General features: G+C 44.5%; 1 protein-coding gene across 2 annotated transcripts; it reads left to right on the forward strand.

Moving 5' to 3' along the window:
* The first annotated feature begins 679 nt into the window (after window positions 1-679).
* cars1 (cysteinyl-tRNA synthetase 1) lies at window positions 680-10944 on the forward strand. 2 transcript variants are annotated; one of them, XM_027281893.1, is made up of 23 exons: window positions 699-829; window positions 2541-2768; window positions 3938-4029; window positions 4954-5042; window positions 5132-5228; window positions 5332-5430; window positions 5543-5692; window positions 5836-5976; window positions 6065-6153; window positions 6244-6365; window positions 6461-6573; window positions 6658-6786; window positions 6865-6994; window positions 7073-7176; window positions 7265-7362; window positions 7433-7622; window positions 7720-7788; window positions 8007-8088; window positions 8172-8252; window positions 8339-8406; window positions 8489-8548; window positions 8631-8714; window positions 9168-10944. In XM_027281893.1, the coding sequence occupies exons 1-23, from the start codon at window positions 808-810 to the stop codon at window positions 9294-9296; spliced, it is 2466 nt and encodes an 821-aa protein (XP_027137694.1). In that variant the 5' UTR covers window positions 699-807; the 3' UTR covers window positions 9297-10944. The 2 variants fall into 2 exon arrangements, with proteins under 2 accessions (XP_027137695.1, XP_027137694.1); XM_027281894.1 differs by lacking the exon at window positions 2541-2768 and having other exon boundaries at window positions 680-829.
* The last annotated feature ends 326 nt before the right edge of the window (window positions 10945-11270 follow it).

Consider the following 11270-nt stretch of genomic DNA (forward strand, 5'->3'; position numbering starts at 1 on the left):
ATATGACGTCAGAGACGGTTCGTGTGTGTCTGACTGACTTCCTCTGTTACTTTCTCTGCAGGCTGAGACAAACAAGAGACCTTAACTTGACCCCAAGTATAACTGATCAAGCAGCAAGTGCATATATGTAAAAAATGTCAACAAAGCATTAATATATTTTGTGTGATGCTGCATGTGTGCTCAATCCACACTCTCTGAATCGACTCTTTGGACCGGCTCTCCGAACCGGCTCTCTGAACCGGCTCTCCGAACCGGCTCTTTGAACCGGCTCTTTGAACCGGCTCTCTGAACCGGCTCTCTGGACCGGCTCTTTGAACTGGCTCTTCAAAGCTCTCTGAACCGGCTCTCTGAACCGGCTTTTTTGGACCGGCTCTCTGAACCGGCTCTTTGAACCGACTCTTTGAACTGGCTCTTCAAAGCTCTTTGAACCGGCTCTTTGAACCAGCTCTCTGGACCGGCTCTTTGGACCGGCTCTCTGAACCGGCTCTTTGAACCGACTCTTTGAACTGGCTCTTCAAAGCTCTTTGAACCGGCTCTCTGAACCGGCTCTCTGAACCGGCTCTCTGAACCAGCTCTCTGAACCGGCTCTTTGGACCGGCTCTCTGAACCGGCTCTTTGAACCGGCTCTTTGAACTGGCTCTTTAAAGCTCTTTGAACCGGCTCGTTCGCGGACTTCCCCCTGTCAGTACTTAGTCCGCCGCTTCTTCTTCCGGGCACGTTATTGTTGCATCAGCATCCACCCTGCACCTCCTGCACCTCCTCCACCTCCTCCACCTCCAGCTCCAGCAGCAGCAGCACTGTGACACCATGTCCACCTCAGCAGAGCCAGGTACCGGTACCGAACACACCGAACACACCGAACACACAGTCTGTGAGAGAAGAAGCATGGCGGGAAAATGTAACGTGTCTTTAATCAGCTGAGCTAACGTTAGCACGGTTAGCTCACACACACACACACACACACACACACACACACACACACACACACACACACACACACTGTTGTTACACTTTAAAGCTGCTGAATGAACTCTGTGTGTGTGTGTGTGTGTGTGTGTGTGTGTGTGTGTGTGCTGTCATTAACTAATCATCTTTTATTGATCATGTTAATTAGACTGATTATTCATGTTGTGTTTAAAATGTGTTTGTTATTGATGACGTCACTGCAGCTGATCTTCACATGTTGTTTACATGGAGAATAATTAATTATTAATAATTAATAAATGAGCTTTAAAGTTCATCAGCTCTGACACGTGATTTATTAAAACTGTGACAGCCTGAAATATGTTTAGTTAAATTATAGAAATGAACTCTGAATGATTTAGTTTTTATCGTCTGTAACAAACAAACAAACAAACAAACAAACAAACAAACAAACAAACAAACAAACTTCCTCTGTCGTTGTTTCTCCTCGTGCTCAGTGTTCGTCCATGTCTGCAAGTATGTGGAACTATTTATTTCATATTAAAGTCGGAGCTTCTCCACCTTCATCCAGTTGCATCAACTCGACTTGAGCATATTTAAAGATCTAACATAGAGGAAAATAAACCTATAAAAGCAAAAAACATTTTTGTTAAATTATAGAAATTAACTCTGGATTATTTAGTTTTTACTTTGTTTTGTTCAGTTGCATCATTTTCACTTTCGATCTGACGAGTCTGCAGCCTCCATCGTCTGTAACAAACACTTCCTTTACTTCCATTATTGTTTCTCCTCGTGCTCAGTGTTTGCATTAAAATCTGCACGACCACAAACCACGTCTATGTCTGCAAGTATGTGGAACTATTTCTTTTTTATTGATATTGAAGATCATCACAGCAAAGTCGGAGCTTCTCCACCTTCATCCAGTTGCATCAACTCGACCTGAGCATATTTATAGATCTAACATAGAGGAAAATAAACTTATTTTCTGTTGAATTATATCAATAAAAGTTTAATTATTTAGTTTTTACTTTCAGTTCGTTCATGTTGCATCATCTTAACTTTCGATCAGACGAGTCTGCAGCCTCCATCGTCTGTAACGAACAAACCCTGTTCCCGTGGGGACGGTATTGTCTCTCCTCATTTCACACTTGGCATTAAAATCTGCATCCACGCCCAGAAAACATCTTTCATCCATCCCCATCTTTATCCACATCTCCGTCACTCACTGAACTTTGTATCTGTGGCCATAGTTTGTGTTTTCTTTTGGGGCGTCGCCTCATTTTCAGTGTGGATGGAGAAAATAAATTAAGTTTCTGTTTGACTTCTTTTCACTGATGTTGGAAAATTCATCCGATCGCTTTCAGTTTCATTCTGAGTGTCGTGCAGACAGAAGAGACGTTGTTTTTCAGACAGAGAGAGACAGACAGACCTGAATTTATTCATTTATTTATCACAGATCCCTCCTGGGCGACATCCTGTCACACTCCTCGCCGTCTGTCTCCTGTAACTTGATTTCTGTTGATTTGAGTTGTCGGGTCTTTGCTGTGAACTTTCCTCCGGCTGTTGCAGCCTCGTCGGTAACTCTTTGCGACATATTTGCCCTCTTGTTTCTGCAGCCTTTGAGTTTGGCTTCTTGCTACAGATAAATGAGGAGGCCGCGCTGGCAGTGGCCCTGAATGACTACCTCACCTCACGCAGCTACCTGGCTGGGTTCAGCCCCTCCCAGGTGGACCAGAAAGCCTTTAAGCTCCTCCACAGGCCCCCCGACCCGCGACACGTTCACGCTCTGCGCTGGTACAGACACATAGCCGCCCTGCAGCAGGACCTCGTCCCTGACGGCAGCAGTGAGTAGGCATGAACGGGCTTAGACGCGGTCCTGGTTCCTGGATGTCGAGGCCCAAACGCTGACATGCATGAACCAGAACCTCTTTGAAAATCCAGTTTTGGCTTCTCTTCACTGTCGCTGAGTGCTCAGGAGTTTATCAGTGTTCAAACAGAACGACAGCAGCTGGGACGAAGCACACGTCCTCCGTGACGTGATGAGGCGCTCAGAAACATGTGACGCGTCATGTGTCGTCCCTGCCGGGTGTTTGCGTGTGCTGTGGCTTTGAAACTCAACTTTAAACTTTAGGACAGGACGATGCTCCATTTTTGTGGCCAGCTGACTAAAAATAGCAAAACAAAGATCAGATTCTCGCCCCGAGCGTCCAGCTCGTTTCATTTCTCACAGTTTGAGCTGAAGATAGTTCGAGCAGAGAGTAAAGATGAGATTCAGAGCTGTCGATAGTTGATTTTTGTGACTCAGCATTTTACTTTGGAGAAGAACTGAAACATTCATCACCACAGAAATGTAAAACACACGAGGAAATTTAAGTTTCCTTCAAAGTTTTACATCAATTCATGAAAAGTGTTCTCATGTCAAAGGCTGCGTCATTCTGAGATCTCCTTCCTGAAAACACGTGAAAAGACTTTGAACTGTCACTGAAATGTGGAGTCAAACAGTTTTTCACCAGTTTTCAGTCTCAGGATTTTGTGGGCGGTCCTTAAAGGGCGGCTCGATGACACGCTGAGGTCACCCTGAGCAGAGACAGAGATGAATCCATCATGAATTCAGCCTTGAGCTGAGTCACTCTGTGATTTCATCATGAAGCAGATCTAACTTTATCCATCAGACATGCTTACGTCACACTTCCTTTCTTTCTTGTTGTTGTTGCGCTCGTGTGGATTCGTCCATCACCTGCCACAGCTTCAGGAAAACACAGAGCACAACAATGATTATACTCAAGTAATTAGTCTGTTAACGAGTCAAACGATGGAAAATCTTCTGCGGCTCGTTTCATGTGAATATTTGCACAGTGCATCCAAACATACTCGTGTTTCAGTAATCTGATTACACCAACTCGCATTGATGTGTAAGACATCAAAGATCACAGCAGACCAGTTTCAAATCTGTAAATTCTGGTTTAAAAACGTCACTTTAAATAAATCTTTATTTATTTTATTGTATTTCCAGTGAAGGGGAAGCGGGTTCAGCCTCCGTGGTCTCCACCAGCAGGAACAGACGTTCCCCAACTTCGACTCTACAACAGCCTGACGAGAACGAAGGTACGACCGAGGCCGACGTCCCGTCAGTGTTTGAGATCTTTGAGCAAAGAATAAACTCTGAAACAAAGACGCCGCTCAGAGAAGCGTGTGAGACGTCAGAGACGTTCTGGAACTTCCTGTTGATTTAACTGACACAAAGAGTCCTTGGTGTGTGATGAGGATGTATCATCAGTCACATCAGGCGACTGTCCTGTTAAAAATCAACTCTCTTCATGAGGTAACAGCTGTTTGACCGTCCAGACTTTGAGTCACTTCAGCAGAAGATCATTTATTACTTCAGTTAATACTGTACCTGTGTGTGTGCGTCCTCAGACTGATCTAATTAACACACCTGCTGATCACCTGTAATCTGTAGAGAACAGCAACAACACCGCCCCCTGTGGTTAAATCAGACATTACACATCCAAGAGCTCCAACAATAATAAAGCCGATGAACAACCACACCTTCATCCTGTGTGTGTGCAAACGTTAAAATACTTTTAAAAATCTTTTATGAAGTCTTTTTTTTTTTTAGTCGAGTCAGTTTTAGTTGATTTATCTTCTCTACACCTTCAAATCAGTTTTTGTTTTTAGGTTTTCAGTTTTTTTCAGTTGCATCATCTGAACTTTCAGTTTGACGTTTGCAGTCTGTTTGAATCAGGAGCCCGGCACACACAAAGTTTAAAGGACAGAGACAGAAACATACGTTACAGTTAACCTACGAGCTGAATCTGCATTCATTACAAACCTGTGCAAAGATCTCTGCAAGTAGAAAACTCTGAGTAAAAACTATATAAAAATAAGAAACAGATCTACAACTAGTGATAAGAAACGACATGAGGCTGTAGCCACGGATGAAGATCACAGCGTTGCACGTGGACAGAGGTCAGGACACGATGAAGCTCTGCAGAGTGTTTCTATTAAAACATTTTGAACTCGTTTCAGGAGCCGTTCGTTCCTCAGAAAGGGAACAAAGTCACGTGGTACTGCTGCGGACCGACGGTGTACGACGCCTCACACATGGGACACGCCAGGTAAACCGATCGCAGTCGAATGTTGAACACGTGAAGTCTGTTTAGTTTCTGTTTGTTCTTCACGTTTCATGATCCGTCTCTGCGCGCAGGTCCTACATATCTTTTGATATTCTGCGACGGACGCTGAGGGACTACTTCAAGTACGACGTCCTCTACTGCATGAACATCACAGACATCGACGACAAAGTGAGTACGAGTCAGAGGAAAGGCTCAGTGTGTCAGTCCAGACAGATCGATGGTACTGCAGGTAAAAGGGGTGAACCTTTAATCACAGGTGTTCTTCTTTCAGATCATTAAACGGGCTCGGCAGAACTACCTCCTGGACCAGTACAAGGAGAAGAAGCCACAAGCTGCTCAGATACTGCAGGACGTCCTGAGTGCCAGAGAGGTGAGACCAGTCTCCGAGACTCGTCTGCTCAGACGTAGTAGACTCTTCATCAGGTTACCTGAATGTTTTCATCCTGTCACTCAGTTCCTTGTGTTCTTCTTCTTCTTCTCAGCCCTTTCAGGCTCATCTGGTTTCGACGACAGACCCGGATAAGAAGCAGATGCTGGAGAGGCTGGACGCTGCTGTGACAGCTGCTCTGCAGCCCCTGCAGGCGGCGATGGAGGGCAAAGCAGCAGCTGAGGTCGTACAACCTCTGGCCCAGGTGAGACTGAACAGAGTGCTCAGGAATAATTTCACATTTTGGGGAAATATTCAGTCTCTTGCAGTTGCAACTGTTCCTTTGAGAGAGGGCGTGGTCTTAAAATAATAACTTCATTATTTGTCCTTTCTTTTCTTTCTTCGAAGGTGCTGTTGGAGAACTCGAAGGACCTGCTGTCTGATTGGTTGGACAAACAGTTTGGAAGTCAAGTCACGGAGAACTCGATCTTCTCCATTCTGCCTAAATACTGGGAGGGCGAGTACCACAAAGACATGGAGGCGCTGAACGTAAGAAATACTTTAACGCAGAGCTGAGAGATGGACTGACGTTCTTTGTGTTAGACGGCTGATTCATCTCGTCCTCTTGTTGTTTCAGGTTCTTCCTCCAGACGTCCTCACTCGAGTCAGTGAATACGTGCCCGAGATCGTGGAGTTCGTGGAGAAGGTTGTCTCGAATGGTTACGGGTGAGGAAGAAACTGTCCGTGTTCAGAATTATTAACATCGTCAGTTTTAAACAGTTTAGTTTAAATTCTTTGTCTTCCTGATGTTTGCAGGTATGAATCGAACGGCTCGGTGTACTTTGACACGTCTAAGTTTGACACCAGTCCACAGCACTCGTACGCCAAACTGGTGCCCGAGGCGGTCGGAGATCAGAAAGCTTTACAAGAGGGAGAGGGTACGTTCCGACTTCCTGTTTCTGAAGTCAGAAATGTTCAAACCGTGCACGCACAGTCGAGCTTTAACGTGAATACGTCGATGTGTTCCTTGTAGGTGACTTGAGCATCTCTGCTGACAGATTAAGTGAGAAAAAGTCTCCCAATGACTTCGCCTTGTGGAAAGCCTCCAAGCCCGGAGAGCCTTCATGGGACTCTCCGTGGGGGAAGGTGAGAGTCCAACAGAACTTCCAGACTGAGAAAGTAGAAAATGAAGAACTTGTCTGAGCTGCTTGATTCACTCTGTTCGGACAGGGACGGCCCGGCTGGCATATTGAATGTTCGGCCATGGCTGGCTCCATCTTGGGTGAGTCCATGGACATCCACGGTGGAGGGTTCGACCTTCGGTTCCCTCATCACGACAACGAGCTGGCTCAGTCTGAGGTAGGAAGACGTTCACGCAGCAGTTAAAGACATTACCGCTCGCAGATCTTAACGATCTTTGGTCGTTTCCCCTCGCAGGCTTTCTTTGAGAACGATTACTGGGTCAGATACTTCCTGCACACCGGTCACCTGACCATCGCTGGCTGCAAGATGTCCAAGTCTCTGAAGAACTTCATCACCATCAAGGACGCGCTGGCGAAGAACACAGGTGACTCATCGTGAAGTCCAGAGAGATGAAACGAGTTTGTCACAGCGTCACATAACTGAAGTTTTCGTCCTCCTGCAGCTCGACAACTCCGCCTGGCTTTCTTGATGCATTCCTGGAAAGACACGCTGGACTACTCGTCCAACACGATGGAGTCCGCCGTCCAGTACGAGAAGTTCATGAGCGTACGTGACCACGTGAGGAGTTTGAAGGAGGCGTGAATCTGTTTGTTTGTTTATTAACCTGCTGCTGTGCGTCTGTTTCATGTCACAGGAGTTCTTCCTGAATGTCAAAGACATTCTGCGCGCGCCGACCGACATCACCGGGCGCTTCGAGAAGTGGGAGGCAGCCGAGATGGAGCTCAACAACAGGTGAGGGAGTGAAGATCATCAGATCATCGGCGCCCGTTTGAACCAGTTAACAAGTTCTCGTGTCGTCCAGTTTCTACGACAGGAAAGCCGCCGTCCACGAGGCTCTGTGCGACAACATCGACACTCGCACCGTCATGGACGAGATGAGAGTCCTGATCGGCCACAGCAACAGCTACATCGCCAGCAGGAAGAGCGCCAAGATGAAGCCCAACCGCATGCTGGTGGAGAGCATCGCCGTGTATCTCACCAACATGATGAAGGCGAGCCAACATCAGCGAACACACACACACCAAGGAGAGCTCTGACCTGACGTCTGTGATGAAGCAGAGTGTGTGACGTGAGTCTGTTGTCTTTTAGATCTTCGGGGCTATCGAAGAATCCGTGTACATCGGCTTCCCAGTGAGAGGACAGAGCGAGAACATCGACGTAAGTGAAGAGATGTTCAAAACATCCAGAACTAGTTTAAACGATAAAATCCTGAAGCTTCAAATCAACATCTGAAGGTTCGACTGTTGCAGATAAACGTTAAAACACTCAGATTATCAGATTTATCAGGTTCTGTAATAACACCGGAGCGACGTAAAGTCCACAGCTGTAGGAACAGACTCCAAACATCCAGGTAAATCTTGTTGGTGTGTTTTCAGCTGGAGAGCACGGTGATGCCGTACCTCACGGTGCTGTCGGAGTTCAGAGAGGGCGTCCGAAACATCGCCCGAGAGCAGAAAGGTTTTTACTTTTAAATTTTACTGGACAAACATGATTCCAGCGTTGAATCAGAGGAGGTGGAAACGTTTGTCGTTTTCTTACAGTGATGCAGCTACTGCAGCTGTGCGACGTCGTCCGCGATGATACGTTACCCGAGCTCGGAGTCCGACTGGAAGATCACGAAGGTGACAGAGCTGAAAATACCAAGATCCTGTCCTCTAAAACCAAAACAAGCTCTTCAGGCCTCTGACAGACTCTCTGACTGTTTCAGGTCTGCCGACTGTGGTGAAGCTGGTGGACAAAGAGACTTTACTGAAGGAGCGAGAGGAGAAGAAGCAGGTGAGGCAGCGTCTGTCACCATCATTAATAATCTCTGATGTAATGCAGAGAGTGTGTGAACGATGGTTTTCTTCTCTCACAGATGGAAGAGGAGAAGAAGAGGAAGAAGGAAGAAGCCGCGAGGAAGAAACAGGAACAAGAGGTCGCTCACGTGTTCGAGACGTTTAATCATCCTCCAGTTTCTGCGATAACGAACTCGTCCGCTCACGTTGTTTCTGTTTCAGATGGCCAAACTCGCCAAGATGAAGGTCGCTCCATCCCAAATGTTCCTCACAGAAACTGACAAGTACTCCAAGTTTGACGAAACGGTAAATCCCTCCATCGCTGTCTGACTTCCTGTGTGTCTCTGCGGCTCTCTCCATGTTAGACTTCATTTGAGTTTTAGTTTGCAGCAAATTAACAAACTCAAACTTCATTAATCAGAATTGACTTTGTTGCACTGAAGTGCAGCATCTCCGACCAGACCAGTCTTTTCTTTATTTTACATTTTAATTTGATCGTAGCAGCTGAAGCTGAGAAGGAGGATGACACACAGACCTGTTGATGTGAGCTTGCAGATTAAAAATAAAACTCACCAACATCGTCTTTGTTCGTGTTTCCACTGTTCCAATAATCAGCAACTCCGGTTTGGTCGAAATTAATCTTTAATTCATCGACATGACTGACAGAGAGTTTTAATCTTTATATAGCAGAGTTGTGTGCTGCTATATTAATGTTTTAAACCTCGTGTATAACCTTTAAGATTTGTTTCTGTTTTCTAGGGTTTCCCCACTCATGACATGGAAGGGAAGGAGCTGAGCAAAGGACAGGCCAAGAAGCTGCGTAAGCTGTACGAGGCTCAGGAGAAGTTACACAATGAGTTTCTTCAGATGAACCTAAATGGAAACTGATTGTGTTTTTTTATTTTTCTCAAACTATCGCCGCTCTCCTCGCTCTGCAGAATAAACGTCAAGTTGCTGGGTCATTGTTTGTCTCTCTGATTATCAGAAAACAAAAAAAACCTCCAAATCAGTTTGAAACACGTCGGTGTGGAGAGATCCAAGAGAACGAACGCTGCAGACTTCCTCTGTGCGTCTGGGCGTCTTTCCACAAAATCTAAATTAAATAATAATAACCGAGGTGACGGCGTTAACGGAGCACTAATGAGTCTGTTAGCGCTCTGATAACCCCGTCTGCAAATGATTTTTACATCCATGATCTGAACTCTGTAACACTGCCACAGCTAAAGGATTCAAACAGGCTGCAGCACGTGACAAACCAACATTACATGTCAGTGACGTGTCGTGTTGTCCCTCCAGAGCTTCATCCGCTCGTTTATTCAGGTTTTAATTTGTCGCCCGTCACTAGAGCTGCAACTAACGATGGTCACTTCATCTGGTAGATATTTTCTTAAGTCATTATTAATTGATTGTTTTCGTCTGAAAAATGTAAGAAAATGCTGTTTTAATTTCTGAAAACCCAAAGGACAGTCTAAAACTCAAATATCAAATGATGAAATCTGAAAAGCTGGAACCAGTTTGGCTTGAGTTTTCTTGAAAATGTAACAAAATAATTAAGTGATGGTGAAAATAGTTGCAGATAATTTGTTTTGTTAATTGTTGCAGCTCTAGACCTTTAGAATAAAAGTCAGCTTTGGTTTAGTTTGACTCATTCTGTTGTTGTTGTGATGTAATTTATGAGAATATGTCGATTTATACAACGGTTACATCAGCAGATAACTTTTTATATAAAACACCTTCAGTCAGATGAAACTTCATTCAGCTGAAAAATAACTCACTGTAACTGTACGAGCACCATCAGACTCGTTTTATAGGTAGTTTTGTATCACAGATTATCATGACTTCAGTCAACAACAGCTGCTTTCAGTTCATTCCACTCATATTCACCAGTTCATCTCTAATATGAAGGATCCTTCCTCTGTACCTGGAAGATTTTACATCATTTAATACTTTTTTTTTCCACGTATTTGCATCAATATTAAATGTTTTTGGGTCATTCCTCATTTCAGTTCATCAGATTTTTACAATCTGAACAGACAGAGCTGCTCATATTCCAGATTTTATGTTGTCGTCGTCATCAAATCCCACAAAAAGACCAAAACCAGACAAGTGTCCGTCTGTCTGAGCTCAGCTCTGATCCCATTTATTCCAACTGAAGCTGTAAAGTTTGATTTAATATTCTACATATCTGGTTTTTGGTCTTTTTGTGAGATTTGTTGACGATAGTAAAAACATCAGCATCCTCGTCATCACACATGAAGCTCACACCCTCTGTCCGTGTGAAACAACACGAGGAGCTTTGTCTTTGTTCCACCTGCTCGTGTGTTTGTGACGACGTAGCTGCAGTGAAACTTCAGACAGGAAATCAGCCAAGATCAACAGATGGATGAATGTTTATTATTCAAATATCAGACTTTTAATTTGATTACAAACTGTTTTATTTTGAAAACTCTGTACGTCTGTTGTCCAGATGGAGGTTTAGATTCAAACTGACAGTCAGTGATTTCTCTGCACAACTTCAATAAACGCTCAAACAGGAGGACACAGGCGTGTTTGATGAATTCTGCATGTGTTGATGATCTTTGTTTCCTCTGAGTCAACAGGAGACGGACCGGGGTTAGTCTTTGTAATTATAGAATAAAGCACAACAGTTCATGTGACGAGCTCCTGGAAGACAGAGAGAGTTATTCTGCTGAAAGATGAAATAAAGTCATTTTGTGAAGTTTGTGGAGGACGATGTGACTTCATGATTCTGAATCCAGGATTAAAGAATAAACATTATAGGTCCCACACTGAGGAAGTACAGTAAAAATAAACAATGTGTGACATGAAGAGATGAAAACAAACTAAATACTGAACTCACTT

Source organism: Larimichthys crocea, chromosome VIII, assembly GCF_000972845.2.
Source record: "Larimichthys crocea isolate SSNF chromosome VIII, L_crocea_2.0, whole genome shotgun sequence".
Lineage (NCBI taxonomy): Eukaryota > Metazoa > Chordata > Actinopteri > Sciaenidae > Larimichthys > Larimichthys crocea.